Below are 13,832 nucleotides of genomic sequence, written 5' to 3'. Positions count from 1 at the left end.
GGGCTCAATGGGAGTTCCAAGCTATAAAGAACAGGTTAGTTAGTGTACCTAGGTTGCAAATTCAGTAAGTGTTGATGCCCTGAAGGCCTTGGGCACCCAGACATTGCATATTTTAGACCTTGGCTAAGGTATAAAAGCCAACTTTGTAAAGATTTTATTAAAGTTGTGGATAATAGAAACACAACGTGAGCTAACGACGCTCACTTCTCTCCTTCTCGCGCTCCTACTCGCTTCTCGGTTGTCACATTGCAGTGACATCTGTTACATTGCAACCGTAGATAAGAGCTCTATGCATTGACGTAAACACATCATGATAAACTGTAGCTTTTGACGTCACCGACCCGCGGCCTAATTTCATCATAAGTAGGAACTCGAAAATCACGAAGTAAACATAGGCGAGGTATTGGGGCATCAAACTAACTACCTAACTTGGTAGTTAGAACCAAGTCGTAAAAATTGTGAAAATTGGTGACTTTTTGTAGCGATTTTCATGCACTAAGGCCTTTAGCTGGCATGAGAGGCTCATCTAGATTAATGCAAATGATCTCCTTGCCCAAACATTGCTCCTCCAAGCCGTGTGAACTGCGAAAGTAGTGAAATTTCCCCCATTTTTTGCAATGGTCTACATGAATTAACGTCCTTAGCTAGACTGAGAGGGTCATTTGTATTAACACGTTTGCTTTTAGCGTTCCTCCCGCTTACATGTCTTTTCCCCCTTGAGTGCTAGATGAGGATATGGGAGAGAGAGATGTAGCCATCCCACTTTTTATGATGACACATCCATGTGTTGAGTAGTCTTGATAATGCAATGCATGCATATAATCGAAGGGAGGCTAGGTTTGCGCAGACATCATCAGTGTTCGTGCATCTCGTGTATGACCTACTAGTATCGGGCCCCAACCTAGCAGCTATAGTGGAAGCATTTGCAGTAGGAATTGTCAGCCGTACGATGATTGACACTAGCATGATGCATCGTGGAGCTACGCATACCATACAGAGTTGTCTACGGGATTTGCATGCAAGATCTAGCATGGATACGAACACTTGTCTATCCCTAAAGCCAATATAGCTGCATGTAGATCGATAGAGCGAGTCATTAAACATAGGTTGAGAGAGTCTCTCACCTATTTTATTGTACATAGTAGTAGTTTAGCTTGTAGCACCCACTTATTGACACATTCACCTTTAAGCCTTTAAATTAAGTGGGAGGTTGTTGGGGTAAAGGCGTTGTGCCTTTGCCTGGGGCCGGATGATTGGCATATGTCTGCCAACCACTACCCATTCACATCCTCAATTCTTTTATATAAACATGAATAAGGAGCTCCCCAGTTCTTGGAGGGTTGCTCCACTCACACTGCACCTTCTCCTCTTCCCTCTCCTGCACCACATCGTGCACATGCACTCTTTTAACTGGTATCACACAGCACTGGACACATGCACTCTTTCACCATCTTGATCATTGCCCACATCATATGAAGATATATCCACACCTCCTTTCCCTTGAACTATAGATAAATGTGAGCGTACATGCGTCCTAGACTGCGATTCCTCACTCAAAGTTTGATACACATGTCCAGATCTGAGTGATGAAAACCTTTTTTTGCTACAAGCAACATCCAAATCAAATGTTTTGGTCACTGTATGAGTTGAAATTCAAGATATAAAATAAAAAACAAGCTTAAAACCAACTTTTATCTAAATTTACTAGCTTTTGCACTTGTTTTTTGGAAGCCGTATCTTGTTCATAAAGCCTACAATCACTATTTCCAAAAGGAAGTGAAGTTTGGACCGCTATTGCAATAGTCTACATGAACAAATGATCTCAATACTCACGTAGCATGAGGGGTCATCCGTATTAATGCAGATGACCTCCTTTCCCAAGTAATGTTTCTACAAGCTCTGCAAAGTCGCAAAAATTGTGAAAATTGGCCAATTTTTGTAGCAGTTTGCACGCACTAAGGCCTTTAGCTGACATGAGAGGGTCATCTGCATTAATGCAAATGACCTCCTTGCCCAAACATTGCTCCTCCAAGTAGTGTGAACTGAGTAGTGAAATTCCCCCCATTTTTTGCAATGGTCTATATGCATTAAGGTCCTTAGCTGGCATGAGAGGGTTATCTGTATTAACGCAAATGACCCCCATGCCCAAGCATTGTTCTTCCAAGTTCTGCAAAGTACCAAAATAATGAAATTCCTCCATTTTTTGGAGCAGTGTCCACGCTTAAGGAGGGACTCTAGCTGGCATGAGAGGGTCATCTACAGTGACACGGATGAGCTCCTTGCCTAAGCGATGTTGCCAATGTTCTGTGTGGTGATGAGACCATACCTTGCTACGAAATGATAGCTTGGGAGATAAGGAGGAGAAGAGACTCTTTGCCTATTGAACGACAATGAGTAAATTTTTTTCTCTTTGCAATGTTTTGCGCTCAATATATATGTGGCATATGTAGCTCTCTATCCTTTGTCTTCTATCATTCAAAGATTGATTTATTAGTCTCGCGAACCTTTGTTCGTTTCTCTTCTCTCTCGTGCATTTTCTCTTCTCCCCTTCGGTTGCACACTCTGACATCTATGTGGGTCACTATGCCATGAGATGCCCTCTCTACTCTTCTGTCATTCAAGGGGTATAACATCTATAATTCCTCAAAATAATAGGTCTTACACAATATACTCTTGTGTTTCCTGTTAATGCGCACCATTAGGAAGAGCCCCCCCCCCCCCCCCCAAAGACTGAAGATTTTATAATTCCCTTGTCAAGTACATGTATGGTTATTGTGTATGTCCCTCCTCCTCTCCCTCTACCTCTCTATGGCCTCCTCCTTTAGGCCTCTTCCTAGAGTCACATACTTCTACCATAATGAGGAAAAAAGCATAAGATAACATACATGAGGCACTCCCCATGTAGTTATAGCCTCATCCATAAGAATTGGGCCTCAGGGATCTAGGATATGATATGCACCCTCCCTTGCAACTTCTATTCATACGCAACTTCCATTGCTCTTCTTACATGCCTAAGTGCTCTCTGTCTATGGGTGAAGACATATTGCCAATAAAAGGCCTAATTGGTTGAGAATAGTATACAACTGATTAGTATCTTTGTAATAGAACAAGAATAGCCTACTACAAACTACACGTGGTCTCAAGCGTGCATTTGTTCAATCATTGATGCTAGCTTTATATAGCACACAATCCTCCCAATAAAGCTATCCTTCAAAAACCATTGGCTGAAGAGACAGTACTATAAGTTCTGCATATAAACGTCAAGAGTGCTGAGCTTAGTTGAATTTATAAGGTTTAGCATCGAGTAATTAGCCACATTGGAAATGTTAGTACCTGGGGATAGTGTAGGAGACGTGAGAGAGAATAGCAGTTAAGTAATTACACGAATTAAATCTAAGAATCAGTTATAATTCAAGAGATTAGAGGGATGAGACATGGTTACATAAATTGAGACCTGATGCCACTCTATGGGGAAAAATATCACACAAAAAACCCAAAGTAAAGCCTACAACCACAAGTCTCTTGGGTATGGCAGTCTCTACTTTCAAATAACAATGTACACTCTCCATGATAGAAAAATCAGCTTTGATAGTCACTGCTTTGATACGAGCCCGGGTGTCCAAATGTTCTGGTTGACTGGTGAATCACGCGTGGAACTTCAGTACTCTTTGCAATGTTTTGCGCTCAATATATATGTGGCATATGGAAAATTGGCCAATTTTTGTAGCAGTTTGCACGCACTAAGGCCTTTAGCTGACATGAGAGGGTCATCTGCATTAATGCAAATGACCTCCTTGCCCAAACATTGCTCCTCCAAGTAGTGTGAACTGAGTAGTGAAATTCCCCCCATTTTTTGCAATGGTCTATATGCATTAAGGTCCTTAGCTGGCATGAGAGGGTTATCTGTATTAACGCAAATGACCCCCATGCCCAAGCATTGTTCTTCCAAGTTCTGCAAAGTACCAAAATAATGAAATTCCTCCATTTTTTGGAGCAGTGTCCACGCTTAAGGAGGGACTCTAGCTGGCATGAGAGGGTCATCTACAGTGACATGGATGAGCTCCTTGCCTAAGCGATGTTGCCAATGTTCTGTGTGGTGATGAGACCATACCTTGCTACGAAATGATAGCTTGGGAGATAAGGAGGAGAAGAGACTCTTTGCCTATTGAACGACAATGAGTAAATTTTTTTCTCTTTGCAATGTTTTGCGCTCAATATATATGTGGCATATGTAGCTCTCTATCCTTTGTCTTCTATCATTCAAAGATTGATTTATTAGTCTCGCGAACCTTTGTTCGTTTCTCTTCTCTCTCGTGCATTTTCTCTTCTCCCCTTCGGTTGCACACTCTGACATCTATGTGGGTCACTATGCCATGAGATGCCCTCTCTACTCTTCTGTCATTCAAGGGGTATAACATCTATAATTCCTCAAAATAATAGGTCTTACACAATATACTCTTGTGTTTCCTGTTAATGCGCACCATTAGGAAGAGCCCCCCCCCCCCCCCCCCCCCCCAAAGACTGAAGATTTTATAATTCCCTTGTCAAGTACATGTATGGTTATTGGTTATACCATTGTGATGACGGTATGGAAATCAGCGTGGTGCACATGGAAAGCAATAACAGTGTCACATAAAAGCCTGAAGGCTTTGAAAGCACCAGGCCAAATCAGCATATGAACTGGCAGTGTCTCTTTGCAAAGATGCAGATGATTGGCTAGTTACTACTTAACTCTTCATCCAAATTGAGAAAGGCCCAACAGATTGTAGTAAAATGAAAGGGCTGCTGAGCATAATCACGCATTCAGTGAAAGCACAAAAAATCCTCCTCTGACAATATTTTGAGAAGCCCTCAAATCCATTGCCTTCCCTTGAGCAGAGGGTCTACACAAAATATTGGTCTAATATAAAAACCTTTTTGGCCTTGGCATGGCATTGCACTCTTGGGAGAAATTGTGATTCATGGGATAAAGATTGGCCATTAATGCCACTTTGTGAGAGGGGCATTAACTAGGAACCATCTTATGTAGGCAATTATGACATGTACTGGACTAGTTTGATTAGTCAATAACCAATAATGGCCTGCGAGGGCCTTTTCGCTCCCCTAGATACCGATCCAAGTCGATACACAACTAAGTTTGCTCAGTAAGGTCTGGCACTTTTGCTGTCTTGGGTACTAGCCATCAGCCAGACCAGACCCATGCTTCTCATAAGATGTGTGAGTATCATTTACATAATTTTTCCTTCAAACTAAAAGAAACCAGTCCTCCAAACAGGACTGTTAAGCTCATGTGGGCCCAATACTCCTAATCCCTCATCGTTGCACTTCTCAAATACCTTGTAGGCTAAGGCCATCTAGAGTAAGACCCACCAGTTAATGAGCTGGCTTGGCTGTTCTAGCCCAAAAAAATAAAAAGTAACAAGTACAGTAAGAACCAGTTACTGAGCACCTTTAAAAAAAACACACACTTTGTAAGTCTTTTTTCAACGACTGGAAGTAGATACAAGAGCCAGCTGGACAAACACAGAAATATATACAACTCAAGTAACAAGGCCAATTCGAGCAACAGATTAGATGTTGAAATACTCGAAACAAACAGTCATGTTGCAGTTTTCTTTAATAAGATGCAACATAAAGAAAGGAACACATGTATACATTTCTACTCAAAAATGTGATATAACATTTGGCATATGTTGATCTCTGCCTTCTGACCTAGATACGAGGGTCATCATCGTCAGCATGGCTCTCACCGTCTCACTCATTAACTCCACAAAAATTCTCAAAATATATTTAAGTTGCAAAATAAATTGAACCCTTCTACTTGGTTGACATCAACAGCTTCTTCTAGAATCTACAGTCGATAATACCTCATACAAAGTAGTCCCTACATTGCCCAACACCATGAAATAGCTCTGAGAAAGCTCTAGCCTCACATGTAAGGCCTTTCTCTTGCCTTGTGCATGTAAGGCCCTTGATAGTCGACACGGAATCACTGAATAATAATTTTAATATGGCCATAAACTATGTGTGAAATTTCATTGCAGCAAATATACATGTGGCTAGGAATAAAAGGCGACAATACTATACACAACTGTCACCTGTCTTCCTTGGCTTCATCTTCCCTGCGTATCCTTTCCTCTTCTTCTTTGTTATATATAGCATTCAGTTGCCGCTCAAGCTTCATACCAAGAACAGAAAAGAGAATAGGTCACAAAGGCAGCACGCTCAAAGCACAAATTTGGCTTCTTATATGTTGAACAAAAACTTTTTGCAGGTGATCACTTGAAAAAGACGATCGACTGATTACGTTGCCATGCACTCAAGAACAATAGGCAAAATACCCGGCAAATTTCAAAAAATTCCAAAACGCCCTATGATTTTTTTCACAACACCCTCATTAGTCTTGCAACCATTTCTGAAGGCAATTTTTTCGCAAATTCTTATCGGAAGATTGGTTTTCTCTCGATAGAAGATGGTAGAACTAGGATCTTAGATGGTATTGTGGACGCTCGAGATGAAATCGGTCATATTTATAGATACAAATACCTCTATTTGTGAGCTCGGTGGCCAAAACTAAGACATTAATTTGTTAAAAACAACTCCTGAAATTCCCATATTGCCCTTGTACTAATTTTTGATGAATTTACTCCTATTTTGGTGATTTTCCCAAAACAAAATTATTTTAAGCGTGCTAAAGCTTGCTGACTCACAGAAATGTTTCGAAGCTTGAGAGTTTGCAACTCCTCTACCAAACCTGTCAACCTGCAAGTGTCATGTTCCAAATACCAAGATGAAAAATTGAACTGCTGGACAATTTTTTTATTATAAAAAAAAAAACCCTTTGAATTATTGTGGATGCGGCACCTGCTCTGCAATTCTGCCACCTGTTGCAAAAGCTCATGCTCCCTGTCTGAGGATATCTCCACTTCCTTTGTACACACAGATAGGTTGCAAAGCAAAATATCAAAACATTTAGCGAGGTTGACAACAGAACCATCGATCCAGGTTCAAGGATTACTCACCAAAGAATCAGAACTGCAAGCTCCTGGACGCTGCGAGGAAAAATCGCTGGCACGCTGAGCTGTCATACATGCATACGTATCACGAACACATATGAGGGCTTGCCTAGCAATACATCTCCCAACATGCATGCACCTGCGCCAGTAGCCAGATAATACCATATATTTTTTGCACCACCGCAGGTCACTACACTATTACACCAAAATGGAATGCAACATGGCTAAGACATGAGTAAAGAAGCGGATGCTCAGCAGACTTACCTTGAAATGGTTCACCTCTGCTGATACTACTAATTAGGCTTGATAGCAAGTCCTGCAGAAAGAGTAGAGATTTCATTCACCTCTTAAGCCACAATCATAACCTGGCTATGTCAGAGGTAAACATGTCGTACTTGTTGCGATACGGTATGGTTTAATAGATTTTGCAAACATGGGAGTACTGCTGTAGTTGGAATTGTGCTGCCCGAAAAGGAATGAGACAGTTGCGCTAGTGCCTGCTAGAAGAATAAACCAAGCTTAACTAAATCCTTCTTTAGCAGGCTATGAAATGCAAATGCATTTCCTACCTGAGTGCTTGCACTACGTCGTGTTACTGCAGACGGCGCCTGATCCTGCAGCACAACATCATTATGCTGTGAGCTCTTGTCAGAGCTTTGTTGGTTGCAGAACTCAAAAACAGTACCTCCGTCAATTCAACATCTGCAGAAGTAACAGAGAAACGCCCCTTTTTCTGTACATAGAGTCCTTTCTCTGAGGAATCCTTTAAGCCTGTCTATAGTACAAAGACATCAAAACACTTCACATAATAACAGCAACCACAAAATTCTAGCTGTTATTTAAAGTCATGCCTGTCAGTGGCCGTGAAACACCAGGCAGACCATTCAAAAATCGATGGTCAAGTGGAGCCCCACAAGAGCTTAAAGGTCCACTAAAAGCTCTATCTCGATGATTGGATCTTGTCCGGAAAGAATCATCAATGGCTCTGCTTGGTAACCTGCTGCAAATATATTTTTCAAAATACATCTTCACAATCCTTTTTGAACCACTAGGTTTAGAAAGTAGCTACCTCTCATAATCTCTATCATCGTCCCTGTTGCGGTAACCAGCAAGAACGTATTCAGACACCAAGGGCCCACTTGAAGCTCGGCGGCCCTCTTGCTGGGTCTTTTCTAATCTCAAGTCTCGACCCTCCAGCTTTTGAGGTACTTTAACAGATTGTTTAGACTCCCCTCTATCATCCCTCCCATGTGGTTCTGGCACTTCAGAAGCCCCATGATCTCGACCGATAAGATCCATCGCTTTAAGCTCTTGCTGAACCAACTCATCCTCAGGTACTTCCAATGCTCTGTCAGGTATACAAGCGTGCAGCAAAAATTAATAAAACCATGAATACAGGACATTTCCAATGAATTATAAGGTCTATAGGTCTTACTTCACTAGTTCTTCTGATTTAAACTCAAGAGAGCTTGGCAGCCTACCAGATTGCCGTATTGAGACACGCCCTCCCACCTGAAATGAGAGCGAATAAATTACATGCACTTTTGGTCCTGCTCATATAAATGTGGACTTACATCAGCGGTAGGTTCTATACTAATAGGGTGTATTGGAGGACCAGATGGATTAGCTTCTTCTAAGCTATCCTGAGAGAAGCTTGACTGTATTCCTGGCAAGCCTTTGCTGTGTGCATCTGTAAGATCGGGCTCTTCTTTTCCTCCGAAGCAACCATCATCATCCTGCATCTGTTCATCAAAGACCTAATTAAAAGTGAGCAGCCACGATGGTGAAAGAAAAAAACTTTACAGTAGACAACAAAGGACAGAAAACAAGCTCACAGATGCAGCTTGTGCTTTTAGATCTTCTATATCAAAGTTCCAGCTGCTTACACCTCGCTTATATTCATTCTGGCGCAGACGACAAAATATGAAGAATGAAGCGACATAATTTTGTTATTGACAATACTTACTAGGCACCATTCGTTAACTCTAAACATTACCTGAGATCTCTCTTCTTTTAGATCAAATGGCATCTTCTTTTGAGCAAGCCTCTCAGCATCCTTTACCTAGTGATCAGACCAGGAAAAATTACCAGCCAAAATGTCTTCAGCACTAACAGTTCTTTCAAATCATTCATAACCTATCTGGCATCTACATGCAACAACATACAATTCACATGTGTTGTTCAAAGCACCTAAGCCTGTTTTACAAAACCATAGCAGCAACAATCGAAGTAAAATCTGAGCAAGTCAGAATGGCCATATAATGATTGCAAAGGTGTATATCATTGTTACCAAGAGCAGAAGGTTAGAAAATAAATGATAACTGACTGGTGTAGCTACATAACTGTTGCTAGATGACAAAGAGAAAAAGCTCAAAAGTAGACTATTGCACAAAAGCTACGGCTGGAGGATAAGAACGACTCTGTATATCCCGATTAAGAGGAACATGACTTTCCAAGGTGCAAATCACACTCACCTACCCACCTCGTTCCCTAGCCAGAGAGCCTGCGATACACTGGCCTAGTCTCTTGCACAAGAGCTATCATCTCATACTACACCCTGACCTGGGTGTATGGAAAGGATTACACAATTAAATTGACTCATGCATAGGACTCGCTTTAGGAAGTGGCTTTCACACTGGCTGCCCAAAGCTACAGGCACCTATCCTGAGATCAAGGGATGTAACAGCACCACTGCAAAAAATGGGCGTAATATAATGTGTTGATGAAATGGCCCCAAGAGGGGGTTTCTTTTCTACCCCCAAAACAACAGAGCATTGCAGGTTGCATCCTGAAAAGTCAAGTTGGATCATTATTGTTGTACCTGTGGGGCACCACATGCTCACAAAAAAATACCAACTTCAACATTTTAATACAGCTGATGGATAAGTGGGATGCAACCGATCTCGAAGCCGAACATTTGACTACATTTGGCATGTCACACAAGACTCCACAGACTCAGCTGCATCCTTATACATGCCTTTCTAACAATACTTTCTTTCACTATGGCAATGTTGCCCATACACCTTGATGTCCTACCCATCAACTTTCAAAGAGTCCTCCATAATCTCGTGTTGAGTAGCCTTATCACACACTACCCGCAATCGTATTTTCTTTTAGGATGCTTCCATAAGTAGCCATCCCTCAAGAAGTATCCATATGCTTTCCTTCTTATCCTCTTAAATTCTTCATCAGACCAATCGTCTTCCTTTAGCAAGGTACTTAAGAAGCGACCTATGAGCAGCCATTCACCCTCATACAACTCCTCTAAGAAGGACTCAAGCGAAGCTACAAGTAACAAAACACACATGACCAACCTTTGCATGGGCAATAGTGTAAACCTTCGTGCCTACATTATCTCCCTCAACAACCATGTCCTCTTGATTTTCAGACCTTGCCCTAGATAGCATATCTACCATTGGATTATCCTTTCTTGCAATATGCTTAAACTCGGGATTCCAGGACTTAATGTAGGCAATCCATCACAGAATAGCAATGTCAAAAAATGACCAATTTGTGATCATTCCAAGAAGAGATAAACAATCAATTTCCACAACCCCTAATACCCTATAAAGTACTCACTTATCACACTTCAATGTTGTAACCGCTCCTCATAATTTCCTCTTCACCTACACATAATCTCGCTGGCGAGAACTCAAAACCTTAGTCCCAAGTCTCACCACTACATGTTTTGTTCTTAATCATCTTGCCCTATTGCCCATCCAATCCCTGAAGGACTCGTATCCGCTGTCACAATCACAACACGCATAGTCTACCTTCCTCAAGGTTGGTGATGAAACTTAAATGTCAAAGAGGCTCGTTGCTGCTGTTGCTGCTCACGCGCCTCACCTGCTTTGCTTGCCATTGCCAGCCCAACCCAACCCTTCCCCCTTCCCTCACAGCCCCCCCCCCCCCCCCCCCGCCTTGCTGCCCCTCCCTGCCCTCCTCTTTCGCCCCACCGCGCTGCCTCCTCCCCCACTGTCCCGCTGCCCCTGCACGCCACGCTGCCCTCTCCCACCCTCCACGCTGTCCCTCGCTGCCCCCTCCCGCCCTTTTCGCGCTGCCCCCTTCCCTTCCTTTCCCACTGCCCCTGCCCGTCATTTCGCCCCCTCCCCCCGCTCCTCCTGCCTGTGTCATCCCCTCCACGTCGAGTCTCTGTCACTGACAGAACAGTTTTAACAGCGGCCTCGACTCCCGTCGCCTTCGACTCCCCTCCGTTCTCCCTTGTCGCAGCAGACACAGATGGAGGATTCTGCTCTGCCACAGAGGGACTCCACTGCAGCCCCCTCGCCCGACCCCGCAGAACCCACCATCCGACTTGCTCTCTCGCCGATAGAACAAGCGAGCTTAGAGGCAGAGGTGGTGTGCCTTCAGGCCACCTCTATTATTTGCAAGATTCTCGGCACCAAACCCAGTAGAGGGGAAGTGCACGATCTCCTTCAGGCCCGCCTTCTCACAGAGGTGGGCAAGATTCTCGATGTTCAGCTTCTTGGATGTGGCTACTACCAGACAGAGTTCGAGACTCCCGAGATGGCGTCCAAGGTCATTGTGATGAGCCCCCTGGCCATCCGTGCAGTTTGAGCACACTTTCGACAGTGGCGCCACGGTTTCGACCCAGCTACCGACGTTCTTGTCGAGGAGGCAGACCTGCCCATCTCAGTCTGCTTCCCCGGCCTGAGAAGGGAATACCTTCCGCTCCTTTCAAGGATAGGCTCAGTGATTGGGACTGTCCTGGAGATCCCGAATCAGTGTTTCGTTAGTCGACAGATGGGCCATCTTGCGAAGGCCTGTCCACAATGGAGACCTCGAATCAGTGTTTCGTTAGTCGACAGATGGGCCATCTTGCGAAGGCCTGTCCACAGAGGAGACCCCGATCTACACCACAGGCCCAGCCCCAGCCTTCAAGGGCTGGCCAACAGTGTTGAGCGCAGGGAGTGTGTGAGAGCAGGAGGAGATGGGCACACACTGCAAGAAGTAGGGTGCGGCAGATCGAGAGAGAGAGAGAGAGAAATGAAATGAAATGAAATGTTATATTAACGTCTTCAAAAGGCCAAAATGACCTATGAGACCAATCAGTTACAAAATAGTGAATCTAATACCATGTCTGGGTACAAAAGAACTAGAAGTGGAACAAAATACTACTACTACTACTACAATCTAAAACTACGTGGGTGTAGCAGCTGATACAATAGGTACCCGGTAAACTGGATGTAACAGTGTGTGAAACAAAGATGGAAGAAATGGTGAGGATCCATCCTCATCTGCACTCTGGATGTCGAGAGAGTATGGCTCGAATCTTCTGTTGTAGTCTCCGTCGATGCTGTGTAGCTCCTCTCCTCAGTCGCGGTCGTCTGTATCTCTGTAGCTCCAATGCTCGGTCGATGAGAGTGCCAGTAGTGGTCGAATGAGTGTGGGACGAGCTCTGCAGTGGTGGCTACTCCTCTGGCTGTCCCATATCTAGTGAAAAGAAATCTGTAATGTGTCTCTGGGACTGCCTCTCTCTAGCTCTCCCCAGTAAAGTGTCTCTATACCTGTGTTACTCAAGTAGATATAGTCCAAGACATCTCTGATCCTCATAACTCATGACCCTAGATAGAGGACCAAAACCCTCTCTGAATAAGCAGTGGAAACGCCCCCGTATCTCATAGAACACTGTGCAATGACATATGTAGTGCAACTCTGTCTCTGGCTCTCTCTGGCATAATCGGCATATCCTGCTGTCTGCTGGTATCCCTCTGAATCTACCGGTCTCAATCTCGAGCTGATGTGAGGATGTGCGTATCTGACCAATGGCACAACGCAAACCATGAGACATATGTGTGTCCATGTAGCTGGGTCGAATCACAAACCCATCTCCTGTGAGGTGGAGAAGATGCTCTCTATAGAAAGCCATCTTCGTGCTCAACTCCTGAGGCGGCTCTATCCATGTCCTCCTGGTGTCGAGCTGGATCAGGTCCTGACGAATGAGTCTAGTGATCTCCACCCGTGTAAGAGACAGCGAGGGTGCCTGAAGAGAATACTGGAAAGGGGGCAACCTGTCCATGGTGAAGCCATGCGTCTGAAACCATGAAGTCATCTGTGCATACCAGCATGAAGTGTCCCCCTGTAGAGCTAACTGTCTGGAAGACTCAAGGGCCAATCTAGCATATCTGTCTCTAGTAGTATCCCATAGGCTGTGCACAAAGGACACTGATCTGGTAAGCGCCTCAATCTCCATGGGGGGGGCAGCTAGCTCTGCTCGAATGATCGCGTGAGGTACGGAGGCCTTGGCTCTAATCAATCGGGAGATCATAGATACCAAGGGCCTCTCCATACGTCTCCAACCATCCTGGCCTACAGAAGGTCCCCATACCTGTACCCCATACATCATAGCTGAGGCTACTAAAGTATCAAAGAGCCATAACTTTGTCCGAGGTTCCTGGAACTGAACCTGCGAACACATCCTCTCCAAGCCTCCCAAGGCCGCATAAGCTCTGGTCAGTCTAGTCTTTGCTGCTCTCCCCAAAGAAAACCTCGGCCCAGTGAAGACTATCCCAAGGTAAGTGTATGCATCTGTATACTCCACAATCTCTTGACCATACGTGAAGGTCGGTGCCGATCTCCTGATCCACTGCGGTGTGGTGTTAAACACCATGACCTTGGTTTTACCAAGGTTTACAGACAATCCACTATCCTCTGCAAAACTGTGTAATGCATCCAACTGTCGCTGCATACCCTCTGGTGAGTCAGAGATCAAGACAATATCATCAGCATATAACAACAATGGGATCCACGTCCCTGCCAGCTGGGCACCTCTATCACCCTCTCTGTCAATGTAAT

At 44.0% G+C, this 13,832-nt stretch overlaps 1 protein-coding gene across 4 annotated transcripts in view; it reads right to left on the bottom strand.

Moving 5' to 3' along the window:
- Window positions 1-5,636: 5,636 nt before the first annotated feature.
- The window catches only part of LOC147434751 (uncharacterized), a 63,615-nt gene continuing 55,419 nt past the window's right edge, over window positions 5,637-13,832 (bottom strand). The window contains exons 8-21 of one of the 4 annotated variants that reach the window (XM_086491181.1): window positions 9,013-9,078; window positions 8,852-8,920; window positions 8,591-8,758; window positions 8,452-8,528; window positions 8,086-8,364; window positions 7,868-8,016; window positions 7,702-7,787; window positions 7,586-7,630; window positions 7,412-7,513; window positions 7,281-7,332; window positions 7,023-7,081; window positions 6,865-6,929; window positions 6,711-6,762; window positions 5,637-6,178 (exon numbers count right to left, since the gene is read on the bottom strand). In XM_086491181.1, coding sequence (XP_086347307.1) covers window positions 6,095-6,178; window positions 6,711-6,762; window positions 6,865-6,929; window positions 7,023-7,081; window positions 7,281-7,332; window positions 7,412-7,513; window positions 7,586-7,630; window positions 7,702-7,787; window positions 7,868-8,016; window positions 8,086-8,364; window positions 8,452-8,528; window positions 8,591-8,758; window positions 8,852-8,920; window positions 9,013-9,078 — 1,353 coding nt within the window. In that variant the 3' untranslated portion in view covers window positions 5,637-6,094. Of the gene's footprint in view, window positions 6,179-6,710; window positions 6,763-6,864; window positions 6,930-7,021; window positions 7,156-7,280; window positions 7,333-7,411; window positions 7,514-7,585; window positions 7,631-7,701; window positions 7,788-7,867; window positions 8,017-8,085; window positions 8,365-8,451; window positions 8,529-8,590; window positions 8,759-8,851; window positions 8,921-9,012; window positions 9,079-13,832 lie in introns of those variants that run through there. The other 3 variants (XM_086491182.1, XR_015185380.1, XM_086491183.1) reach the window with 3 other exon arrangements.

Source organism: Adiantum capillus-veneris, chromosome 19 (genome assembly GCF_014529385.1).
Source record: "Adiantum capillus-veneris isolate H3 chromosome 19, ASM1452938v2, whole genome shotgun sequence".
In the NCBI taxonomy this organism is placed as follows: Eukaryota; Viridiplantae; Streptophyta; class Polypodiopsida; order Polypodiales; family Pteridaceae; genus Adiantum; species Adiantum capillus-veneris.
This window is presented reverse-complemented; position numbering and strand designations above follow the sequence as displayed.